General features: G+C 40.0%; 1 protein-coding gene across 6 annotated transcripts in view; it reads right to left on the reverse strand.

Moving 5' to 3' along the window:
* The window catches only part of LOC106869674 (uncharacterized), a 103,421-nt gene that overhangs the window by 1,156 nt on the left and 78,440 nt on the right, over window positions 1-23,825 (reverse strand). The window contains exons 9-13 of one of the 6 annotated variants that reach the window (XR_016242030.1): window positions 17,748-17,881; window positions 14,832-15,671; window positions 9,309-9,325; window positions 3,058-3,076; window positions 1,076-1,142 (exon numbers count right to left, since the gene is read on the reverse strand). Coding sequence is in view for 3 of the 6 variants with exons in the window: in XM_089353006.1 (XP_089209132.1) it covers window positions 9,315-9,325; window positions 14,832-15,671; window positions 17,748-17,881 (985 nt within the window). In the remaining 3 variants the exon portion in view is untranslated. The remainder of the gene's footprint in view (window positions 1-1,075; window positions 1,143-3,057; window positions 3,077-9,308; window positions 9,326-14,831; window positions 15,672-17,747; window positions 17,882-23,825) is intronic. The other 5 variants (XR_016242029.1, XM_089353006.1, XR_001409429.3 and 2 more) reach the window with 5 other exon arrangements.

Below are 23,825 nucleotides of genomic sequence, written 5' to 3' on the forward strand. Positions count from 1 at the left end.
GTGAGTTCAAATCCCACAGGTCAATTTTGCCTTTCATCTTTTCAGGTTCAATAGAATAAAATACCAGTTAAGTATTGGAGGTTGATGGTGTGAACTAACTCCTTCCTTTGAAAACTGTTGGCTTTGTGTCGAAATCCAAAGGCAATGATTTTATCAATTATTGTTTTTCCGGAAGGCAGCGAGCTGGCAGAATTGTTAACACAGGGGGCAAAATGCTACAAAGCATTTTGTAGTTCTGTAGCATTTTCCCCAGCTTTACATATTCAGAGGGGGGAGGCACAATGGCCCAGTGGTTAGGGCAGTGGACTCGTGGTCATAGGATCGCGGTTTCGATTCCCAGACTGGGCGTTGTGAGTGTTTATTGAGCAAAAACACATAAAGCTCCACGAGGCTCCGGCAGGGGATGGTGGCGAACCCTGCTGTACTCTTTCGCCACAACTTTCTCTCACTCTTACTTCCTGTTTCTGTTGCACCTGTATTTCAAAGGGCCAGCCTTGTCACACTGTGTCACGCCGAATATCCCCGAGAACTACATTAAGGGTACACGTGTCTGTGGAGTGTTCAGCCACTTGCACGTTAATTTCATGAGCAGGCTGTTCCGTTGATCGGATCAACTGGAACCCTCGACGTCGTAAGCAACGGAGTGCCAACAACAACAACAACATATTCAGAGCTTAAATGCAGCCGAAGTTGTCTTTGTTTTCATCTCATCTTTTCTCTGGCATAGTGCAACCCCCAGTATTACAATATCCAGTGAGTCTTTCTTTTCGAAGACTGGAAGCTGTGAAACGAAAGAGATTTCGTTGCTATTTCTAGCAGTTTGGACAGCCGCATAGGGGTTCCATTCTTGTACGAAGCTGAGTTTTCAGAAAACAGAAGGAGAAATACGAGCAAATGCAGAAGATCTCTGTGTGTGAAAGGATGGAAATGGTGATAAATAAGGGGTAGAGAACAAGGGAAGTAATTAGCTGGTGGCAAACGGAAAATAAGGGACACAAGTATTAAGGGATTGACACATGAATAAAAGAGGTTGGAGTGGTGGTGTTAATGTGAGTATCAGTTAAACATTACTCACTGCACTAGCACTTGGAGTCATCTCAAATTCAGGATTTAGAGAACATTGGTGCATTATATCAAGGAACCTTTCAAAAATAGAGTTATATTTAAAGAAAAGAAATAAGGATGATGATGATGATGATGATGATGGTGATGGTGATCTCACATTGAATCTAGACTATGTGCTTGGAAAAGAAGTGTGATGGATGAAACAATCAACTGATGTGATTCGAGCAAGTGCCCAGAACTTATTTTATCGATCACCGAAAAAGATGAAAGGCAAAAAAGTGAGTGGATTTGTTAGATGGAAACTGAAAGGAGCCTCTGTGTGTGTGTGTGTGTGTATACCCTTGTTTTAGATGTTACGTGAGATTTGTAAAAGAGCATTGCTGTCATACAAAGCAAAGTGGTTTGTTTCCAGTGTTCCGTGAAAAAACATGTCAGGCCACGAGAAAAATATTACCTTGTTTGGAAACAGGTGAGGGCTGTTGATAGGAACGGCACCCAGCTGTAGCAAATCTGCCTCAACAAATTTCGTGTGACCCCATGCAAGCATGAAAAAGTGGACATTAACCCTTTAGCATTCAGATTACTTTGTCAAATGTAATGCTTATTTATTCGTTGTTTTGAATTACTGATGCATTATCTTGTAGCTTTGAGGTTTCGATGATGTGGTTGTATATTGTCAGAATGACATTGTAAAGTAGGTGTGAGAGGCCAGATCTGGCTGGTTTGAATACAAAAATGGGAAAATATTTTGGCTTGATATGGCTGGTTTAAATGTTAAAGGGTTAAATGAAGATGCAGAGAGGCAAAATGTAATCTCCCTGACTATGTGATGTGTATTTATCAAGACCATGACATACAAATATATATATTGATAGGGAAACTGAAACCTTGATATATTATCAAAAAATAAGACAAGATTCAGGATGAGATCGATCACACTCATCAGAGGAACCAGAATTTAAGTCTTTAGGGAGCTGACTTTGATGAAAATATCTGCTGTTCTGTTTGTGTGTGAGAGAGAGATCAACCTCTCATCATGACTGTTACTAACTCTTTGCCTGACCCTCCGACACACAACAATGTACCACCTACCAATGAGGGTTTCTCTACATGGCACTCTGACCGACCTGCATGAAATAGAAGCTAAATCTCTCTCAAACCACTCCCTAGAACCATAAATAAAAGGAACAACATATTGACATATTGGATAATGAAGTCCTAACTACACTCTAGCTGAATGAAAAAAAAAAATAATAATCAAAACTAAATGAATAAAAGTCATCAAATTTTGATTCAATTATGATTTTGATTTCACTTGCCCCAACAGGTCTTCGCAAGCAGAGTTTAGTGTCCAATGAAGGAAAGGTTGGCACGGGAGTCATCAAATTTGGCTTGATTTCGATGTGAAAGGATAAAAGGCAAAATCAACCTCAGCAAAATTTGAACTCAGAATGTAATACTTCTGAGCATTTCGCCCAGCGTGCTAACGTTTCTGCCAGCTTGCTGCCTTTTTAAAGCCACAAATTTAATAACAAAAGATGTGACCAGCTTTTCAAAGTTTCAAATGTTATAACAAAAATATATATGATGAACTTTCCTAAGTCATATATGTTATAACAAACAAAAAAAGTGTGATGAGCTTTCACAGTCACAAATGTCGGAGCAAAAATATATCATCTGCACAGGAGGGGGTTGATTTAGCAGATGCATAACAGCAGGGGGTAACAAGCAGTAAGCATTAATTTCACCATCAGCCAGCAGGCATAGAGGTAAAGGGTTACAACTAGGAATCACTGTTTGCCCTGCAAGCAATGCAACAACACCAAACACCAACCACCAACCACCAACCACCAACCACCACCACTACTATTATCACTAGTATCAACAGCACCACCACCACCACCACCACCACCACCGCTGCTGCTACTAAATTTGTTGCCTAAAGATACTATTCAATCCAAGCTGACAATGCATATATGTTGCTATACTTACTGGATAAGAACCACAGCATCTACAAAGTAGTTACAAAAATGATATAGAAAAAATTATTATTATTATTTATTTGTATATCATCATCATCATCGTCGTCGTCTTTTTAAAGTCCATTTTCCCATAGGTTGGATGGAATTTGTTGAGGCAAGATTTTCCTATGGTCACATGCCCTTCCTGCAGACAACCCTCACTGGTTTCCAAGCATGCTAACGTCTCCCCATGATCAGACAGGTTTCCATGGAAGGCTAGAAATGAAGGGTACCACTTGCATCACAATGTCATTCATTTACGGCTGTCACGTGATGTCAGGGCAAGGAGACAATAAAACACATATGCAAAAAGGATGTTAAAATGATGATGATGATGATGATGATACAATGGGCTTTCAAACAGTTTCCACCTACCAAATCCACTCAACAGGCTTTGGTCAGCCTAGGGCTATAGTAAAAGCTGTTTGCCCAAGGGTGCCACACAGTGGTTCTGAACCTGAAACCATGTGGTTGGGAAGCATGTAGACCAAGCTTGCATGGTTTTTGTTTTGCTGGAATTGCACTTTTTAATTTTTTTTACTATAACATGATGGTTTCCTTTCTTTACCCAGTTTCTCTTCATCTGTCCCCTTCTCTTCCCACTCTATCCAAAGAAGGGCAATGTCCAAAATGCCATAACAATTAATTCTTTCTTTTACTCTGAGCACCAAACTATTAGTTTTGACTGGAAACTTAACTCCTCTTGTTATTTTGAATTTGTTTCGTTCTTCAACACACACACACACACCAGTGTGTGTCAACCCTTTTTCTCTTGCGTAACCCTTAAAATAAATTATGTATCAAGGAACCCTTGCACAAAAAAAATTATATATCATATCTATATATCACAGGGATGTGAGTTCGAGCCTCATGGCTGGCCGGTAACGTATTTTTCTGCAATGTATGGATAATTTATCCTGAACACGCTATTTATTAGCATTATCACGCGTTTGAGAATAATAAAAAAAAAAATCTTTTTCTCTCTCTCTCTCTCTCTCTCTCTCTCTCTCTCTCTATATATATATATATATATATAAGAAAAGAATAAATAAATATATATATATAAACCATGGTTAATATAGTTACCTTGCAGTTGAGTATTAACTGTAATGTTCAACATTCTTTGTACAGGTAACTAACCAGTACTTTCATAGAATTTTGCTATACCTGAATGAGGTTTGTAACCTTTATTTGTACTCCTGCATATATATATATATATATATATATATATATATATATATATATATATATATATATAGAGGGGTTGGACAAAATAATGGAAACACCTAGCATCATAAATTTGAAATATCTATATTTTTGATTTATTATTAGTGTTGCTTAATATGTTTTGCTAAAATTGCTGTTTCTTTGCAGATATCATCAGAAAAAGGTCATTAAAATTTATTAAAATGACAGATCTATCGGATTTTCAAAGAAGTCAAATTATTGGTGCTCGTATGGCAGGTGCTAGCGTAATGAAAACAGCCGAAATGTTTGGTGTATCAAGAAGTACTGTCTCGAAAGTAATGACAGCCTTTGAGAAAGAGGGAAAAACCTCCTCGTCGAAACAAAACTCTGGAAGGAAACCCAAAACTTTCAGATAGGGACCATCAGACTCTTATGCGAATTGTTAGGAAGGATAACAAATATACAACTCCCAAAATTACTGCAGAGCTTAATGACCACCGCAAGAACCCAGTTTCTTAAAAAAACTGTTCGTCGGGAGCTGCACCTGGAACTCCAAGTAACAACAAAAACTTAACAGCAATCAGTGAGAGTATTTATAAGCTTTAAAAGACTCTTACAAAATAAGACCATCTCTCTCTCTCTCCCTAATTCCTGTTCCTTGTCACTTAATAATCAATATTACGATCTGTAAGGAGTAGAGACCCGCTTTGGTCATGAATGACCATGGGATTGCACTTAGAAAGTTACCCTCTGAGGCACAAGTCTGGGCAAGGTTGTTTATGGAAAACCAGTAGTCGCCCATGCATACCAGCCTCTCCTCTCCACATCACCAATGTTATCCCAGGGAAAGGCAAAGGCCGATGCAGCTTGGCACCAGTGACATTGCAACTCATTTCTACAGCTGAAACTGGAACAACATAAAAAAGTGTCTTGCTCAAGAACACAATACACAGCCTGGTCTGGGAATTGAACTCACTACCTCATGATTGTCAGCCTGATGTTCTAACCATTGAGCCATGTGCCTTCATGATCTGTGCTTAATGCTTTATTCTAAAGCACATATATATATTGAGTTCTAACAGCTAGTTATTAGTATCACCATGCCTAAGCAAAATCATAACACACACACACACACAAACACGCACGCGCGCACGATAGGCTTCTTTCAATTTCTACTTACTAAATCCACTCACAAGACTTTGGTAAGATGCCATGCAGTGGGACTGAATCTGGAACTTTGTGGTTCAGAAGCAAACTTCTTACCACTCAGCTATTGATTCTTTCGGTTGAATATAGCTCTGTTCATCTTCGATTCTAACCCATTTCTATAGAATTCATAAGGTGTTGTTGTTGTTGGCACTCCGTCGCTTACGATATTGAGGGTTCCAGTTGATCCGATCAACGGAACAGCCTGCTTGTGAAATTAACGTGCAAGTGGCTGAGCACTCCACAGACATGTGTACCCTTAACATAGTTCGCGGGGATATTCAGCGTGATACAGTGTGACAAGGCTGACCCACTGAATCACAGGCACAACAGAAACAGGAAGTAAGAATGCGAGAAAGTTGTGGTGAAAGAGTATAGCAGGGTTCGCCACCATCCCCTGCCGGAGCCTCATGGAGCTTAAGGTGTTTTCGTTCAATAAACACTCACAATGCCCAGTCTGGGAATCGAAACCGCGATCCTATGACCACGAGTCCGCTGCCCTAACCACTGGGCCATTGCGCCTCCTATAACAGAAATACACCCACATAATTCATATAGGTGTACAAAACAGACATTAAATATAAAAATGATAAGGATATCATTTCTGTTGCTATTGTTGTTGTTAAATAGCTTTGATTAGATTTAATGAAGCAGACTTAAGACATGAAAGAAGCTAATGGAAAATTCAAGAGGGTTCACTTGGCATTCAAGCCACAGCCACTTCATTTTGGTTGTGAGAACACAATTCTGAAATTACATGTGGTTCTCATTTTAAGAAATACAATAGGGGAAAAACTTAAGATTTTGTTGTTATATCAAACAATTTTTGCAACAATGTATGGATTATCTAACTGACTGAGGACTGGCGAACCTGATGGTAACACCAGGCTCCAATCTGATTTGGCATCCAGCTGTAGAAACTCTGCCAAATCAGATTGGAACCTGGTGTAGCCATCTGGTTCGCCAGTCGTCAGTCAAATCGTCCAACCTATGCTAGCATGGAAAGCGGACGTTAAACGATGATGATGATGATGATGATGATGATGCTGACATTCAACAAACATTACAAAAGGGCTTTTCTTGTCCCCTGGCTCTTAATCATTTCTTTGGAACTCTATGATTTCAAACATCTCTACAGACTCAACCATAATTGTCTGTATTTAGCTCATCCGTCCTTATTGTACCATAGATCAGACTGTCCAAGGCAGCCTTTCCCCACTGAAAATATGGATAATCCACATATGATAGTGCTATGAACAGAATTTTTAAAAAATCATTTCCAGTCTCTAGACTGTGGCCATACTGGAGCACCAGCTTCTAACTTGTAGTTGACTTCATTAACCTTCAGTACTTATTTTATTGACTCTGAAAGGATTAAAAAAAAAACTGAACCTGGATGATGGGATTTGAACTGAGAAATACCACAAGTTATTCTGTCTGACATTCTACAGATCCTGCCATTTGTCCTGTATAATCTAAATGGTTATGCAAAAATCAAAATTTGTAGAGCCATCCAACCCAGGTTTGAAACACACATACACAATATGAAATAAACTTTCCAATCAGCTATTCGTTTAATCTAACACAGTGGTTCTCAACCATTTAAAAAATTTATTTACGGACCCCTTTTATAATTATTTTATTCTGCTGGACCCGCTAGCCATTCTATGTTTAACCCTTTCGATACCAACCCGGCTGAAACCGCCTCTCGCTCTGTAGTACAAATGTCTCATTTTCAAAAGTTCTGAATTAAAATCTTCCATCAAACCTTAGTCACAATTTATGTTCCTAACACTAGCTGAATGATGACTAAGTTATTTTACTAAACTCTTTGTTATATTTAAAATTAATTGGAAGAAACACAGACCATCTCAACAGAAATATGGTAACAAAAGGGTTAAAAACTAGCTTCATGGATGCCTCTTTCAAAATTCCTATTTTGTTCTTCACACATTAACTTGTCTAGGTTGAACTATATAAAACATTTATGAAAGAAACTGGGCTGTTTCTTGTAACAAATACATCTAAATCAAAATTTCTTTACATAGGCACAGGAGTGGCTGTGTGGTAAGTAGCTTGCTTACCAACCACATGGTTCTGGGTTTAGTCCCACTGCGTGGCACCTTGGGCAAGTGTCTTCTACTATAGCCTCGGGCCGACCAAAGCCTTGTGAGTGGATTTGGTAGACGGAAACTGAAAGAAGCCTGTCGTATATATGTATGTGTGTGTTTGTGTGTCTGTGTCCCCCCCCCCCCCACCATCGCTTGACAACCGATGCTGGTGTGTTTACGACCCTGTAACTTAGCGGTTCGGCAAAAAGAGAGCAATAGAATAAGTACTAGGCTTACAAAGAATAAGTCCTGGGGGGGGGGGGGTCGATTTTCTTGACTAAAGGCAGTGCTCCAGCATGGCCGCAGTCAAATGACTGAAACAAGTAAAAGAGTAAAGAGAGAGACCCTTAATACGCTACTGTTGAGAACTAATGATCTAACCAATAACTAATCAGTGACTAATCAATGATCCCTTCAACCAAGCATGTCTAGTGGAAATAAAAAAACCCAAACAAACCAAAAAAAAAAAACAAAAACATGGTTGTTGAAGAATGGCTTAAGCAGAACATTAGGGAACTAGAAAAAAGCCAGTATTAGGTGAAGGGAATGCTTACTACAAGGGAGTGAGATTATCACAAGCTCTTTGGATTAGCTACTAGTGATTTATTACTATTTGTTGTTTTAATTGAAAGCAATATTAGTAATACCTGAGTATTTTAAATGTGGATGTTTGTGGCTGTCTCTGTTGAGAATGGGACTTTCATACAAGACGGATATATATATGCTTGTGTATAAAATTGTAGCATTTTGAGTGAGTGTGTGTGAGGGAGAGAGAAGCAAGTATGTATGTGAGAGGGAGTGAGTGTTTTATTTAGTCCAAAGTGAAACCCTATCAAACAAATGTATAACCAAAAGTGACCCAGCCACAACCACCCAACATCTAATTTTAAGTGTGTATAAGGGCTACATTATCTGACGTGTCCTCTCCTTCAAGATGTTTGTGCATAATTTACGACAGATTTAGCTAAGAGTTTTTCTTGCTGGCTTGCAAGTAAGATGTATGTGTGTATGTGTGAGACAGAGAAAGAAACGGAGAGTGTGTGAATTATGTGTATGACAATAAGGTTATTTTGCACATGTAGGAGAGTAGGGTTATCTTATGTGTGTGTAGTAGATAAGGTGCATTTGGTGTGAGTGAGTGCATGAAGCGACATATAGATGGAGACGTGTGTGTGTGTGTGTGTGTGTGTGTGTGTGTATATATATATAGTTTTAGGGAAAAGAACCAAGGTTCATGAACTCATCAATGAAAATCCACCGTCACATATAGAAAAATTAATAATTAAAAGCACAATAAATGAGTATAATATAATACAAAGTAAATATCATAAGATAAAGTATATTATACTCATGTATTGTGCTTTTAATTATAAATTTTTTCTATATGTGACAGTGGATTTTCATTGATGAGTTCATGAACCTTGGTTCTTTTCCCTAAAACTATATATATATATTTTATTCTGCGAAACTTAATTTAATTTTGATTTTTAATAAATTGATTTTAATTGAGTTTTTACCTGTAAATTTGGATTTTATCCCTATTATTATTATTATTATTATTATTATTATTATTATTATATATATATATATATATGTATGTATGTGTGTGTGTGTGAACAAGTGAGCAAATTTAGTTCTTTGAAACCTGAATAATTAAAAAGAGCAAAGTGGTTGCATGAAAAGTAGGCAGGAGGGTAGCAAGTTTAGTGATACTCACCATGGTTTATCTGCAATCTAACAAGAGCGTTCATAAGTTTTTGGAACAACAATGTCAACATCTTCAAACATATATTCATATAAGGTCCTACCATACATTCATTAGCCCTGACTGAGTTCTTAATCGCATTTTCACAGACTAAATTTTAAACCATACAAAATAACCTGTTATATCTGCATTTTAATAGATACTCTATCCTCATTCATCATCTCCATAGTCAAGCCAACAAGGAAATGGAGTTTTTTCTTTTTACATAGAAGCTCAATCTGACAGAAATAACAACCAAATCTCCTCTTATTGTCTTAAAACAAGGACATATTGAACAATGTCCTGGATGCACTATTTGATTAAGCTGAAATGTCTTAAAAAATAAGTTTGAGTGAGTGTGTGTGAGGGATCGAACTTGGAATCTTGGGGTTAGTAGCCTGCGCTCTTAACCACTATGCCATATGCCAGTGGGTGTATGGCATAGTGATTAAGAGCACAGGCTATTAACCCCAAGATTCTGAGTTCGATTCCAGGTAGTGACCTGAATAATAACATCAGAAAAATACCTTAGGAATGAGAACCCAGGTTTGAAATTCCCCCAGAACACCTGATGAAGGCTGGAGAGTACATCAGCCGAAACGTTGTGTTAACAACAAACAAGATGAGGACAAATATCCGTCAAATGTAAATAATGGATATACTTGGCATTAGAAAAGGCATCCAGTTGTGGAAACCATGCCACAACAGACAGAGTCAGGACAGCTCCATACCAAACCGTCCAACCCACGCCAAGCATGAAAGTGGATGTTAAACAATGATAATGATGACATCATACCCTGTATTGAGTAAAGAGACTCTGTTTTTGATGTTGGTTAATTTGCATATGGTGTGTTAAAAACAGTTTTGTTCTTTGATATTTTTAAGTGGATTGATAAAGGTTAAACGTACTCTGCCTCAGAAATGTATTAATTTGTACCTGTATCTGTTAATTAAAATCATGCTCTTTACTTTTCTTCATTTAATTTTCATCTTGTAAATGTGGTACTGTACACATGGTGGAGTATAATAAGTCAAGTATAATATTTAAGGTGGTGAGCTTGCAGAAACGTTAGCATACCGGATGAAATGCTTAGTGGTATTTCGTTCAGAGTAGAAAAGTATATTTAAAGCAGTGAGCTGGTAGAAACGTTAGCACGCTGGGCAAAATGCTTAGTGGTATTTCGTCTGTCTTTACGTTCTGAGTTCAAATTCCACCAAGGTCGAACTTTGCCTTTCATCTCTTCGGGGTTAATAAATCAAGTACCAGTTGCATACTGGGGTCGATCTAATCGACTGTCCCCCTCCCACCAAAACTTCAGACCTTGTGTCTAGAGTAGAAAAGAATAAGTGGATTAATAAATATCAAACAGATCCTGCTTTAGAAGTGTATTAATATGAACCTGTTAAATACAATTTAGCTGTTTCCTTTTCATGGCTTACTTCATATTTTCAGTACAAATTTAGACTGCCTTTAGAAAATTGGAAAAATCCAGAAATCTAGGACACCTGTGGTCCCAAGGCTTCCAGATATTTGGTCCAGTGTTGTACATATGAGGAAGTATGTGGCTCAGTGGTTAGGGTGTTGTACTTATCATCATAAGATTGTAGTTTCAATTCCTGGACTGGGTCATGTATTGTGTTCTTGAGCAAAATGTTTCATTTCACTCTGCTCCAGTCCACACAGCTTGCAAAAATGAGTAGCCCTCTGACAGAGCAGCATCCTATCCATGGAGGATTACTTACACCACAGAACCCAGGGAAACTGGCCTCATGAGCCTATGGCTCAGGAAGGACCTCTGATCCTTCTCTTTTTTTTTTTTTTTTCACTGCATATATAATTTGGGTGTAATAATTCCGGCAATAATCTACTTTAATCCATTCTGCTCTCAATTATATTCAGTCATATCATTTAACAACACACAGAAGAACCAGTAAGATATACTGGATACTGCTCCTACAACACCAGCTGATTCTGACAACGTTAAACATATTACATTGCTGTTCTATCAACAAACACTCAAGTCTTTAACCCTTTCGTTACCAATCCGGTTGAAACCAGCTCTGGCTCTGAGTACAACTGTCATGTTTTCATAAGTTCTGAATGTGATAGCAATGAATACTTTTTCTCGGCACATAAGATGCACCGTTTTGAGCGTGGCCATTGCCAGTACCGCCTGACTGGCTTCCGTAGGATTTTCGAGCGAGATCATTGCCAGTGCCCCTGGATGGCTTGTGCGGGTGGCACATAAATGACACCATTTCGAGCGTGGCCATTGCCAGTATCGCCTGACTGGCCTTCGTGCAGGTGACACGTAAAAGCACCTACTATACTCTCTGAGTGGTTGGCGTTAGGAAGGGCATCCAGCTGTAGAAACTCTGCCAAATTTAGATTGGAGCCTGGTGTTGCCATCCGGTTTCACCAGTCCTCAGTCAAGTCGTCCAACCCATGCTAGCATGGAAAGCGGACGTTAAACGATGATGATGATGATGATGAAGAAACACACACACACGCACGCTTTGAATTGTCTCTTATCAATACAGACTACCAGCAGTTTTCTTATCATTTTAACATTTCACAGTTAAAAACAGAAAAGGGAGAAACAGCATAAACTAAACTGTTAATTAATGGATTATTTTCTTATTTATATTTTGCAGCTGCATGTATCATCTCTTGGCATTAAACTAAATTAACAGGCAGGTGGGCATCTAAAGGTGATGGGAGGTGTGAACAATGAACAAGATATACATCAACATGTGTGGCTGTATGAAAACAAAGAGCTAAACACGGATATACATTGAATATTGAAACTAGACAGAAACAACCAGCCAGACATATATATATATATATATATATATATATGCACATCAACAGTGAGTTCAGGCATAGGCTATAACTAAACTAGCTGCAACAGACTCAGATTGATGTAAGATACAACTTCAGGCAAATTTACACCAAAATGTGCAGCTAAATGTAAACAACCAGCAACAGGCAATTGTGCATCTATCTACAAGTAACGCTTGTTTTAGACTGCCAGCATGCAGTAAGATAGAAATAACTATAGGCAACAAGTGCGCAGTCACATGTGTGCAGCTAGCATTACAAGGCATGTAGCAACCACAGCGGCATAAACTGGTGCATACGTTTTTAAGTGTGTTTGTATACCTCTTTACCATTCTAGTGAATATCTAACCATTTCTTTGCTTCCATATCAAGCATTCACTTTTCTCATTATCATAATGTATACTTTACCTCACTAAGGGCTTGCAATAGTGGGAGGGGTGGCTCAGCCGGTACATCAGCCTAGAAACATGACAAGCACTCCACCACCCTGCCCATCCCCCAAAAAAACAATACCCTATAGAGCCAACCTGTATTTTGAAAGGGCTCACTGGACCTAAAAACAATCTTGTTCCACCTTAAAGAATTCCTCTTGGAGACTGATCCAATCCTTCCTCACCAAACCTTTACTTTTGTGTCGTTACATCCCTCCACCCCAGTACATGTGTGTCTCTTTACCTTTCCCCATTCACAAGAGTGGTGGTTAGTGTCTTTCAACATACATTCGAGTACACCATCAAAACACACACACACACACCCTTAACCCTGACGATGTCCCTCCAAACAGTCAACCTTCATCACATTCTCTCATTACAAAAGTAATCCAAGTGTCATTAAAAAACAATCACTAAGGCATTAATTTGCACAAATATACCAGAAGCATGCACAGCTCTGTGGTTAAGAAGTCTACTTTGCAACTATGTGGTTTCAAGTTCAGTCCCAACGTGTGGAACCTTGGGCAAGTGTTTTCTCCTATAACCCAGTTTTCATCTACCAAATCAGCTCACAAGGCATTGGTCAGCTGACATTATAGTAGAAGACACTTGCACAAAGTGCTGTGCTGTGGGACTGACCCCAAGACCCCATGGCAAGAAGCAGACTTCTTAACCACACAGCTATGCCTGTACCTACAGGTATCACACCATAAATGAAAACACTGAGGCTGTATAAATTAGCATTGCTGAAGACTGGGTATATGGATTTACTTGTGCCATAGTCCTTAGGTGTCCTTCTAACAGTAGTTACTACATCTCATACAAGCCAAAAAAAAAAAAAAAAAAAAAGTGTTATCTTAAAAGAAAATATTCCAAGTGTGACTTATCACCTGGTTCAGTTAACCAACGAAATATCTTCTAATAAGAGAGTACTCTGTTCAGATCAAAGTTGAATTATCCATCTTCTGGTTTAACAAACGCACTTTATAGATCGAATTTATTTTATTGAGAGAAGTATCATTCCAGTGTTCACCACAAATTTTATCTGTATTTGTGGTGTTTAATGTGGATCTATGATAGTTCCAGATGACAAGGGTTGAAAGATAAATAACCAGCTGAAGGAAAGGCTGTTGGCAATGCCCAGGTCACGGCTGACCGTCATCATCGTCATTTAACGTCTGCTTTCCATGCTGGCATGGGTTGGACGGTTTGACTGAAAATTGACAAGTTGGGGAGCTGCACCAGGTTCCAACCTGATTTGCTATGGTTTCTACAGCGAGATGCCCTTCCTAACACCAACCACTCCAAGAGTGTAGTGGGTGTTTTGGATGTGCCAGTTACGAAACACTGGCATCAGCCATGACTACGGTCTCACTTGGCTTGACAGGTTTTCTCAATTGTAAGAAGGTACAACAAAGAAATAAAGACACCCTGCTGTAAGGCAGGATTGCTGTTGTTATTGTTTAGTCTCCAGATTAGCTGTAATCAAGCAGAACAATGATCAAATGTATTCCATTGTGGCCATCCTGTCATTTTAAAAGTAAGTAGGACTACATATCTGAGGTGCCCTACCACTTCTCAAGAGCATGAAATGTGAGTTGAAGATTTGGTTGTTATTACTAGCAGAATGAGTGTCCATAGAGAAACTCCATTCTGTGTGTAAAATTGATGGCTGATTCCATAGCTTGTGGGAACTGCTTGGAGAGGGATGTGTTCAATCCACCTGACTTGTCCTCAATACATTACACAAGTGGTTAGGGGATTCACCGTCCTAAGATATACAGCACATATACACACACCTAACAGATGGCTCGTATACAAACAGGATATAAGACACAAGCTTACACACAGTGAAAAACATGGAATCAAGATAGGAACAATAATTATATAGTCTGCACTGGTACATATTGACTTGTCCTTAGAACAGATACCATCCAATATGGTATAGTTATTTTACTTCACTAATTCCATCAATCTACAATTCATGCATTTAAAAATTTGGACTACATCATCTACTTTTACTGTAAAGAAATTTTATATTATTTTGGACAGTTTATACTGGAGCATTGTCACATAAAAAAATTAAGTTTTTAATGAAATGACTCTAAACCCAGACAACTGGGTGTTGGGCAATGAGAATCTAGAAACCCCAGACCCAAATATTTCTTAATTTGACATTGCATATACAATCAGACAAAGCAAAACTGTTCTAAGTATACTTACTTTCAGTTCCTGATTTGCCATCAGAATCTTTAGACTTCTGTGATTTTGTATTTTCTGATTCTTTCTTTTGAGATTTTGGTGTTTCAGATTTTTTCTTTTCAACAACATGATCACTGTCAGTAGATTTTTTGTCAGATTTGGTCGTTTCTACAGGTTTAAACTTACTGTCCATTGGTTTGAATTTAGCACTCTCTATAGGTTTGAATTTAGCAATTTCTATGCCCTTAAACTTAGGGCTCTCCATAGGTTTCAATTGCATTGAATCAATTGGTTTAAATTTGGAAGCTTCAACAGATCTTGAACTGATGTCAAATTTGGCCACAGACTTGCTATCTGAATTCTGCTGAAAATCAGTCTTGGGCTGCTCAACAGGTTTCAGTGTCTCAACAGCCTTTTTAGATTTCTCTTCCTGAGCTTTCTGCTCTGAGCGTGCTAATTCTAGAGCTTTTCGGCGACTGCTCCCAGAACCGAAAGTAGTTCTGTGCTGCAAGAATGCAGGGCTTGTGACAATAGGCTTGCTGCCAAATGCAGCACTTTGTCTCATTTGTAAGGATTTATTGGGGTTTTGTGCCTGGGAACCCGTGTTTGAATTTGTAGTCATATACGAACTGTGTAAGAAAGACTCACTTCCTGGAGTGTTCCCTGAAGTCTGAAAGGCTTTTGGTAACGTTGAGAACTGAGGCTCAACTGTACCAAATTTTGGAACTTGATCTGGTTTAGTTTTTGAATCCTTGTTCAACTCAAGTTGTGGACGTTCAGGTTCAAGCTGAGGTGGAGGAGGAGTGGAATTATTCCTTTTGTTGCCACTATTAGCAAAACTGTCTGATTTTGTTCGGAGGTCTGAAATAAAAAGCAAAAAATATCATCAACACCTCAACGCCATTAGTTTTGGGAAAAGCTCAAACATATGCTTTTTCTTTTCAGAAAATATAAGAAGGTTCTTTATACCTACATTTCTTCTTTTTTCCACATAAAAATAGAGTTGTTAAAGGTTATAATGTTAGCCTCAGTCTATTTGTGAATGAAATAGGAGCATGTATTTATCAAAATCAGAAATCCTAGATGGAGATTCCAAAGATATTCAATTTAACAAGAGCTGGTAGCATTCCTAATGAAACAGAAGTGTATAAAACAGTCTACATCCTCAATAGAATTTAGTCCTTGTTTAAGGATATCACTAATCATTTTTACAGATTCTGAAGAAAAAAAGTGAAATTGTGTAGTTTTCTTGATGTAGCAAAATAATGTTAATCTTTCCAAAACATTAGATGAAATGTGTAAACAAAAATGCAACTATTTAAGGTTAAGTAGGCATAGTTGGAAAAGAAATATGCTCTCTGTATGCATATATACCTATCTATCTATCTATCTATCTATCTATCTATCTATCTATCTATATATATATATATATATATATATATATATATAAAATTCCATTTTCTTAGATTTGTCCATATATGTATTCTTTTACTTGTTCCAGTCATTTGACTGCAGCCATGCTGGAGCACTGCCTTTACTCGAATAAATCGACTCGAGGACTTATTCTTTGTAAGCCTAGTACTTATTCTATTGGTCACTTTTGCTGAACCAGCATCAGTTGTCAAGTGATGGTGGGAGTACAAACACAGACACACGAGCACACACATATATATGACGGGCTTCTTTCAGTTTCCGTCTACCAAAATCCACTTACAAGGCTTTGGTCTGCCCGAGGCTACAGTAGAAGATATTTGCCCAAGGTGCCATACAGCGGGACTGAACCTGGAGCCATGTGGTTGGTAAGCAAGCTACTTACTACACAGCCACTCCTGCACTATATATATATATATATATATATATATATATATATATATATATATATGGTCAAATCAAAGAAAATGGAATTAACAATGGAATTTAAAATCACTACAATTGTTTCAATGCATTGATACACCTGTCATACATAGGTGAGATGTTGTGCAATCATTATTTTACAACCAAAGTGTAGAATGCGCCTCCTCAGGTGATTGTTTAAATAAGGTCTTCATTAGATCCTCTCACCAATTAACTCAATTTGGTCACATATACCCAGAATGATGTGTCATTCTCAGTTTTTCGCAGACAAAACTAAAACCACAGATATAGTGACAGACAAGATACAATTAATCAAAATACAAAATATATAGATAAAAAAAAATAGAAGAAAGAAAATAAAAGGGTCTAAGGGTCAGACTATGAGGAGGAAAATATTCAACAAACTAAAGAATAAAATAAAACATTTAGAGATATTAAAGCAATAAGTTAAGAGTGGCCATGAGGAATTTTTGTTGAATGAATTAACCACGGTACTCAACTTTTTTAAAACCTGTTATGTATTATATCAGTCGTGGAGGCGCAATGGCTCAGTAGTTAGGGCAGCGGACTCGCGGTCATAGGATTGCAGTTTCGATTCCCAGACAGGGCGTTGTGAGTGTTTATTGAGCGAAAACACCTGAAGCTCCACGAGGCTCCGGCAGGGGATGGTGGCGAACCCTGCTGTACTCTTTCACCACAACTTTCTCTCACTCTTACTTCCTGTTTCTGTTGTGCCTGTAATTCAAAGGGTCAGCCTTGTCACACACTGTGTCACGCTGAATATCCCTGAGAACTACGTTAAGGGTACACGTGTCTGTGGAGTGCTCAGCCACTTGCACGTTAATTTCACGAGCAGGCTGTTCCGTTGATCGGATCAACTGGAACCCTCGACATCGTAAGCGACGGAGTGCCAACACATTATATCATTCTCTTTTGTGAAACCACTAAGTTATGGGGCACCCAAACACACCAACACTGGTTGCTAAGCAGTGATGGAGGACAAATGCACACACACAATATCGGCTTTGGGTGTTCAAACAAGGGAATACAAAAATACGTTAGGTACTGTTTGAAAGTTCTCACCTTTATTAGGCTGTGTATCATTGGACTGAGCAGGTAAAGTAGGAGGTGGTAAATTGTTTTCTGTAGATTCTGTACTCGTATTTTCTTTCTTTGGTGTTGGGTTAGAAGTGACTTTCTTTTTGTTTGGTTGTGGACTGAACGAATAAATAGAAAACAAACAAACAATCAATGTAAATTAAAAAAAAAAAACATAAGTCATCTGACTAAAACCAGTGAAAGAATAAAACAAAACCTACGCATGGTTATCTTTTTATGATTACTTCTCCACTCCATGTCTGACCGAGCTGAAACAGATCTGTCTCTCATGAAGTGTTTTCCCAGTTATTGCAATCTTCCATCATCTCCTTCATGTTCAGCCCCATGAGATCAGCTATCACCGGTTCTTTCCATAATTCTTCCAAATGGATGGTTTGGCATATAATTAACCCAACTGTCATCTTCCATATACAACATATATTTATATTAGTCTTTATTCTTGCATCATACATGATACACCCAATATTTCTTTTTCTCAGAAGTAATGACTAGTGACTGATACCTTTGACGATATGCTGTGCTTGAAAAGACTTATCAAGCCAAGTGAAATCATAATTGTGGCCAATGCTGGCATCATGTAACTGGCACCTATGTTGGTGGCATGTAAAAAACACCATTTGGGCGTTGGGCCTCATGGAGGAAATGTGGTCGATGCTAGTATCATGTAAATGGCGCATGTGCTGGTGGCACGTGAAAAGCACCATTTAAGTATGGGGCCTCACAGAGGCAATGTGGCCAATGCTGGTCTCACATAACTGGCACCTGTGCCAGTGGTACATAAAAAAAGCACCACTTGAGCGTTGGGCCTCATGGAGGCAATGTGGCCGATGCCGGTGTCATAACTGGCACTCATTACACTCTTGGAATGGTTGGCGTTAGGAAGGGCATCCAGCCGCAGAAATTATGCCAAATCAGACTGGAGTCTGGTGCAGCCCCATCAGCTTGCCAGCCCTGGTCAAACCATCCAATCCATGCCAGCATGGACAACAGACATTAAATGATGATGATGATGATGATGATGATGTGCTCTATCATTTATGCAATCTATTTTCCACTTAGAGAATCATTTAGTACAGAAATAGGAAAATGGCAGTCTGCAAAACCTTCTGAATGGCATGCCTAACAGAAAAAAAAATTTGAATTCCTTTTCTCAGTAATGTGGCCTGCCTGATGAGCCATGCCTTATGCAGCCCACTTCTTCAAAAAGGCTGACTGTGCAACCTTTTATATATATACATATATATATATATATATATAGTATATAGGAGCTAAAGGAAGTTTACAAAAAATGCACCATCTAAGGAACTAGCTTTGGTATTTTACTAAGAGAAATTCGGTATCTGGAAATATAATCCATTCTAAATTATCTCAATCCATTATCTCCGCTGACATACTACGACGAAGTCTCCAAGATGCAGTTAAGATAGAGATTTTTATTTATTTACGGCCTCAAACATCTCATACCTTCGCGCTTTAGTTTGCCCTCTATTATTTATCTTGTTTCTCTCCATGAAATTCAATTGAATTCAGTTGTTGTCTTAAATTCATACTTATTTATTTTCTAAGCTTCCTTAAGAGCCCTATCTTATCGCTCCTTAAAATCATGGCTTTTAAGTGTTGATTTCTCAGCCCAAGAATTTACAGCGTGATGTGCTGCTTGACTGGTCCCCCCCTCTCTCTCTCTCTTTATATATATATATATATATATATATATATATATATATGATGATGATGATGATGATCTTTTCTCTCGCCATGCCTCTGTCTACCCCTCCATCCTCTCTCTCTCATAGTTTTTCCTTATGGTCTTCAGGTTCTGGCTATATATAAATGAGAAATCCATTCTAAATTATCTCAATCCATTATCTCCGCTGACATACTACGACGAAGTCTCCAAGATGCAGTTAAGATAGAGATTTTTATTTATTTACGGCCTCAAACATCTCATACCTTCGCGCTTTAGTTTGCCCTCTATTATTTATCTTGTTTCTCTCCATGAAATTCAATTGAATTCAGTTGTTGTCTTAAATTCATACTTATTCATTTTCTAAGCTTCCTTAAGAGCCCTATCTACTCGCTGACGGTAACCCCCCCCCACCGGAAGTTCATTCCTCTGTCATCCTGTCATCCTCGGCTGTCTCCCGGAACCCATCTAGTGGCCTTGGCCATCCTCTCCCCTACCTTTGGGTAGCGCATTAAGTTTGAGAAATGTTTGCAGGTTGTAGGTACTGTTTTGCTTATGAATTCTTCCAATTGCAAGTTTTCTTTTCAGGTACACGACACTGCTTTTCCCCTTCCCAGGCTACAGGCCCACACCCCCAACACCCATACTGTTAGGATTGGCACTCTCAACGTCGGCACGCTGAAAGGTAAATCTGGTGAAATTGTTGAGATGCTTGAACGAAGACGCGTAGATATGTGCTGCATCCAGGAAGTAAGATGGAGAGGAGGTTCTGCGAGGTTCCTCACAGGCAAAGAACACAGGTACAAGATTTTCTGGGCAGGGAACACTGACGGGGTCGGGGGCGTAGGAATACTTCTAGCGGAGAAATGGGTGGATAAGGTAATCGAGGTCGTTAGAGTAAGTGACAGAGTACTTAAGATCAGACTAGTGCTTCATCATAGATTAGCTACTGTCATCTCAGCCTATGCACCTCAACCGGGGCTACCAGATGGTCTGAAAGACCAATTCTATGACACCCTCTTGCAAACTACCTCGTCGACGAGTGACAGGGACCTTCTCTTTGTGGCTGGAGACTTCAACGGTCATGTCGGACGTCGTGCTGGAGGCTTCCATGGCATACATGGAGGCTATGGCTTTGGTTCCCGCAACGAGGAGGGAACCAGACTGCTGGAGTTCTGTGATGCAACCAATCTTATGGTCTGCAATACCAACTTCAGGAAACCTGCCAGTCACCTAGTCACCTACCGCTCCGGCAGACACTCTAGCCAAATCGACTACATCCTCGCCAGAAATAGGGAAAGAGGGCGGCTTATAAATGCCAAAATCTACCCTGGCGAAGAATGTACCCCACAACATAGATTAGTAGTTAGCGACTTTGGGATCAAGGCAAAATGGGTGCCCAGAATTAGACAGGCTTGGAGGAGAAGGGTGTGGAAGCTTAAAGACCCTGCAAACGGACAGAGACTTAGAGACAAGTTACTTGAAGCATTTAACGAAATAGAAGGGCATATAGCATCATACAACGTGGAAGACAATTGGAGATTTCTGCGGGACAACCTGTTGAAAGCCACCGACCAGATTTGTGGGTGGTGTAAGGTCCCCTCCCGACCCAGAGTAACGTGGTGGTGGAACAAGGAGGTAGACAGGGCTATTAGACAAAAGAAACAGGCTTGGAAGGACTGGAAGAACGGTGGTAGCAGGGAATTGTACCAATGTGCCAGAAGGGAGGCTAGGCGACAGGTTTATTTAGCCAGAGGGGAAGCAGATAAGGAAAGATTTGCCAATGTTCTGCGCCGTGAGGACCAAAGACTCGAGGTATTTCGTGTTGCAAGACAGTGTAGGAGAGAGAATAGTGATGTTGTAGGAGAGAAATGTGTTCGCATGGATGATGGTACGCTTGCATTAAATGAGGATGCAAAGAAAGAGGTCTGGAGATGCCACTACGATAGATTGCTTAATAAAGAGAATGAATGGGAGAAAGAGAGCCTGCCGTATGTCGACCCAATAGAGGGACCAGCTATCCGAGTTGATAGTACCAGGGTAGATAAAGCAATTAAGAGTATGAAGACCGGGAAAGCCCCCGGCCCATCAGGAATCACTGCAGAGATGCTCAAAATATCTGGCAGTGTTGGCTATAGCCTAGTCACCCGTATTACGAACCAGGTGATACACGAAGGAGTCATACCCAATGACTGGTGTAGCAGCATCATAGTCAACTGCTACAAAGGTAAAGGTGACGCTTTAGATACAAATAATTACAGAGGCATCAAGCTGTTAGATCAGGTTATGAAAGTTACAGAGAGGGTCATAGCCCAACTAATTAGGGAGCGAATCAATTTAGATGAGATGCAGTTTGGGTTCGTGCCAGGTAAAAGCACTACTGATGCCTTATTTCTAGTGAGACAGTTGCAGGAGAAATACCTAGCTAAGGATAAACCTCTGTACCTGGCTTTCGTTGACATGGAGAAAGCCTTTGACAGGGTCCCCCGATCCCTTATCTGGTGGTCAATGAGGAAACTTGGGATAGAAGAATGGTTAGTGAGAGCTGTGCGAGCCATGTACAGAGATGCTGCCAGTAAGGTGAGGGTTGGAAATGAGTACAGCAATGAATTCCGGGTAGAGGTAGGGGTCCACCAAGGTTCCGTCCTCAGCCCCCTCTTATTTATCATAGTCCTCCAGGCAATCACAGAGGAGTTCAAGACAGGTTGCCCCTGGGAGCTCCTCTATGCTGATGACCTTGCCCTAATTGCGGAGTCACTATCAGAACTAGAGGAGAAGTTTCAGGTGTGGAAGCAAGATCTAGAACTGAAGGGCCTTAGAGTCAACCTAGCTAAAACCAAAATCCTAATAAGTAGGAAGGTAGATAAAACACAAACCCCTTCAGGTAGATGGCCCTGCTCAGTATGTAGAAAAGGAGTAGGTAGTAACTCTATAAGATGTACCCGGTGCAAGCTATGGACACATAAGAGGTGCAGCAACATCAAAGGCAGGTTAACTAGCAAGTTAGTTTTTGTTTGTGGCAGATGTTCAGGTGCAATAAAGACTGTAAACAAACAGGAAACAACTTGTATCTCATTCCAGGGTGAAAAACTAGAGGTAGTCGATAGCTTCCGCTATCTGGGCGACCAAGTTAGTAGTGGGGGTGGGTGCGCTGAAAGTGTAGCTGCTAGAATAAGAATAGCCTGGGCAAAGTTTAGAGAGCTCTTACCCCTGCTGGCGACAAAGGGACTCTCACTCAGAGTAAAAGGCAGACTGTATGACGCATGCGTACGAACAGCCATGCTACATGGCAGTGAAACATGGGCTGTAACTGCTGAGGACATACGTAAGCTCGCAAGGAATGAAGCCAGTATGCTCCGTTGGATGTGTAATGTCAATGTGAATACCCGTCAGAGTGTAAGTATCTTGAGAGAAAAGCTGAACATTAGAAGCATCAGTTGTGGCATGCAAGAGAGATGATTGCGCTGGTATGGACATGTGGTGAGAATGGATGAGGATAGCTGCGTGAAAAAGTGCCACACCCTAACAGTTGAGGGAACCCGTGGAAGACCTGGGCTGAGGTGGTGAGGCAAGACCTTCGTACATTGGGCCTCACCGAGGCGATGACTACTGACCGAGACCTTTGGAAATGTGCTGTGCGTGAGAAGACCCGGCAAGCCAAGTAAGATCGTTGCCAATGCCCCTGGACTGGTTCTTGTGCGGGTGGCACATGAGATGCACCATTTTGAGCGTGGCCGTTGCCAGTACCGCCTGACTGGCTCCTGTAGGATTTTCGAGCGAGATCGTTGCCAGTGCCCCTGGACTGGCTTGTGCGGGTGGCACATAAAAGACACCATTTCGAGCGTGGCCGTTTTCGTGCGGGTGACACGTAAAAGTACCCACTACACTCTCTGAGTGGTTGGCGTTAGGAAGGACATCCAGCTGTAGAAACTCTGCCAAATTAGACTGGAGCCTGGTGTTGCCATCCGGTTTCACCAGTCCTCAGTCAAATCGTCCAACCCATGCTAGCATGGAAAGCGGACGTTAAACGATGATGATGATGATGATGAACGCTACTGTCCACAAGGAGGAGGAGACCCCCTTCGGTCATGAATGACCCTAGGATTGCACCTAGAAAGTTACCCTCCGATGCACAAGTCCGGGCAAGGTTTTTTATGGCAGACCAACAGTCGTCCATGCATACCAGCCTCCCCTCTCCACACCACTGATGTTATCCAAGGGAAAGGCAAAGGCCGATACCGCTTGGCATCAGAGATGTCACAACTCATTTCTACGGCTGAGTTAACTGGAGCAACATGAAATAAAGTGTCTTGCTCAAGAACACAACACACAGCCCGGTCCGGGAATCAAACTCACAA

Source organism: Octopus bimaculoides, chromosome 5, assembly GCF_046866305.1.
Source record: "Octopus bimaculoides isolate indiv1 chromosome 5, ASM4686630v1, whole genome shotgun sequence".
Taxonomy (NCBI): domain Eukaryota; kingdom Metazoa; phylum Mollusca; class Cephalopoda; order Octopoda; family Octopodidae; genus Octopus; species Octopus bimaculoides.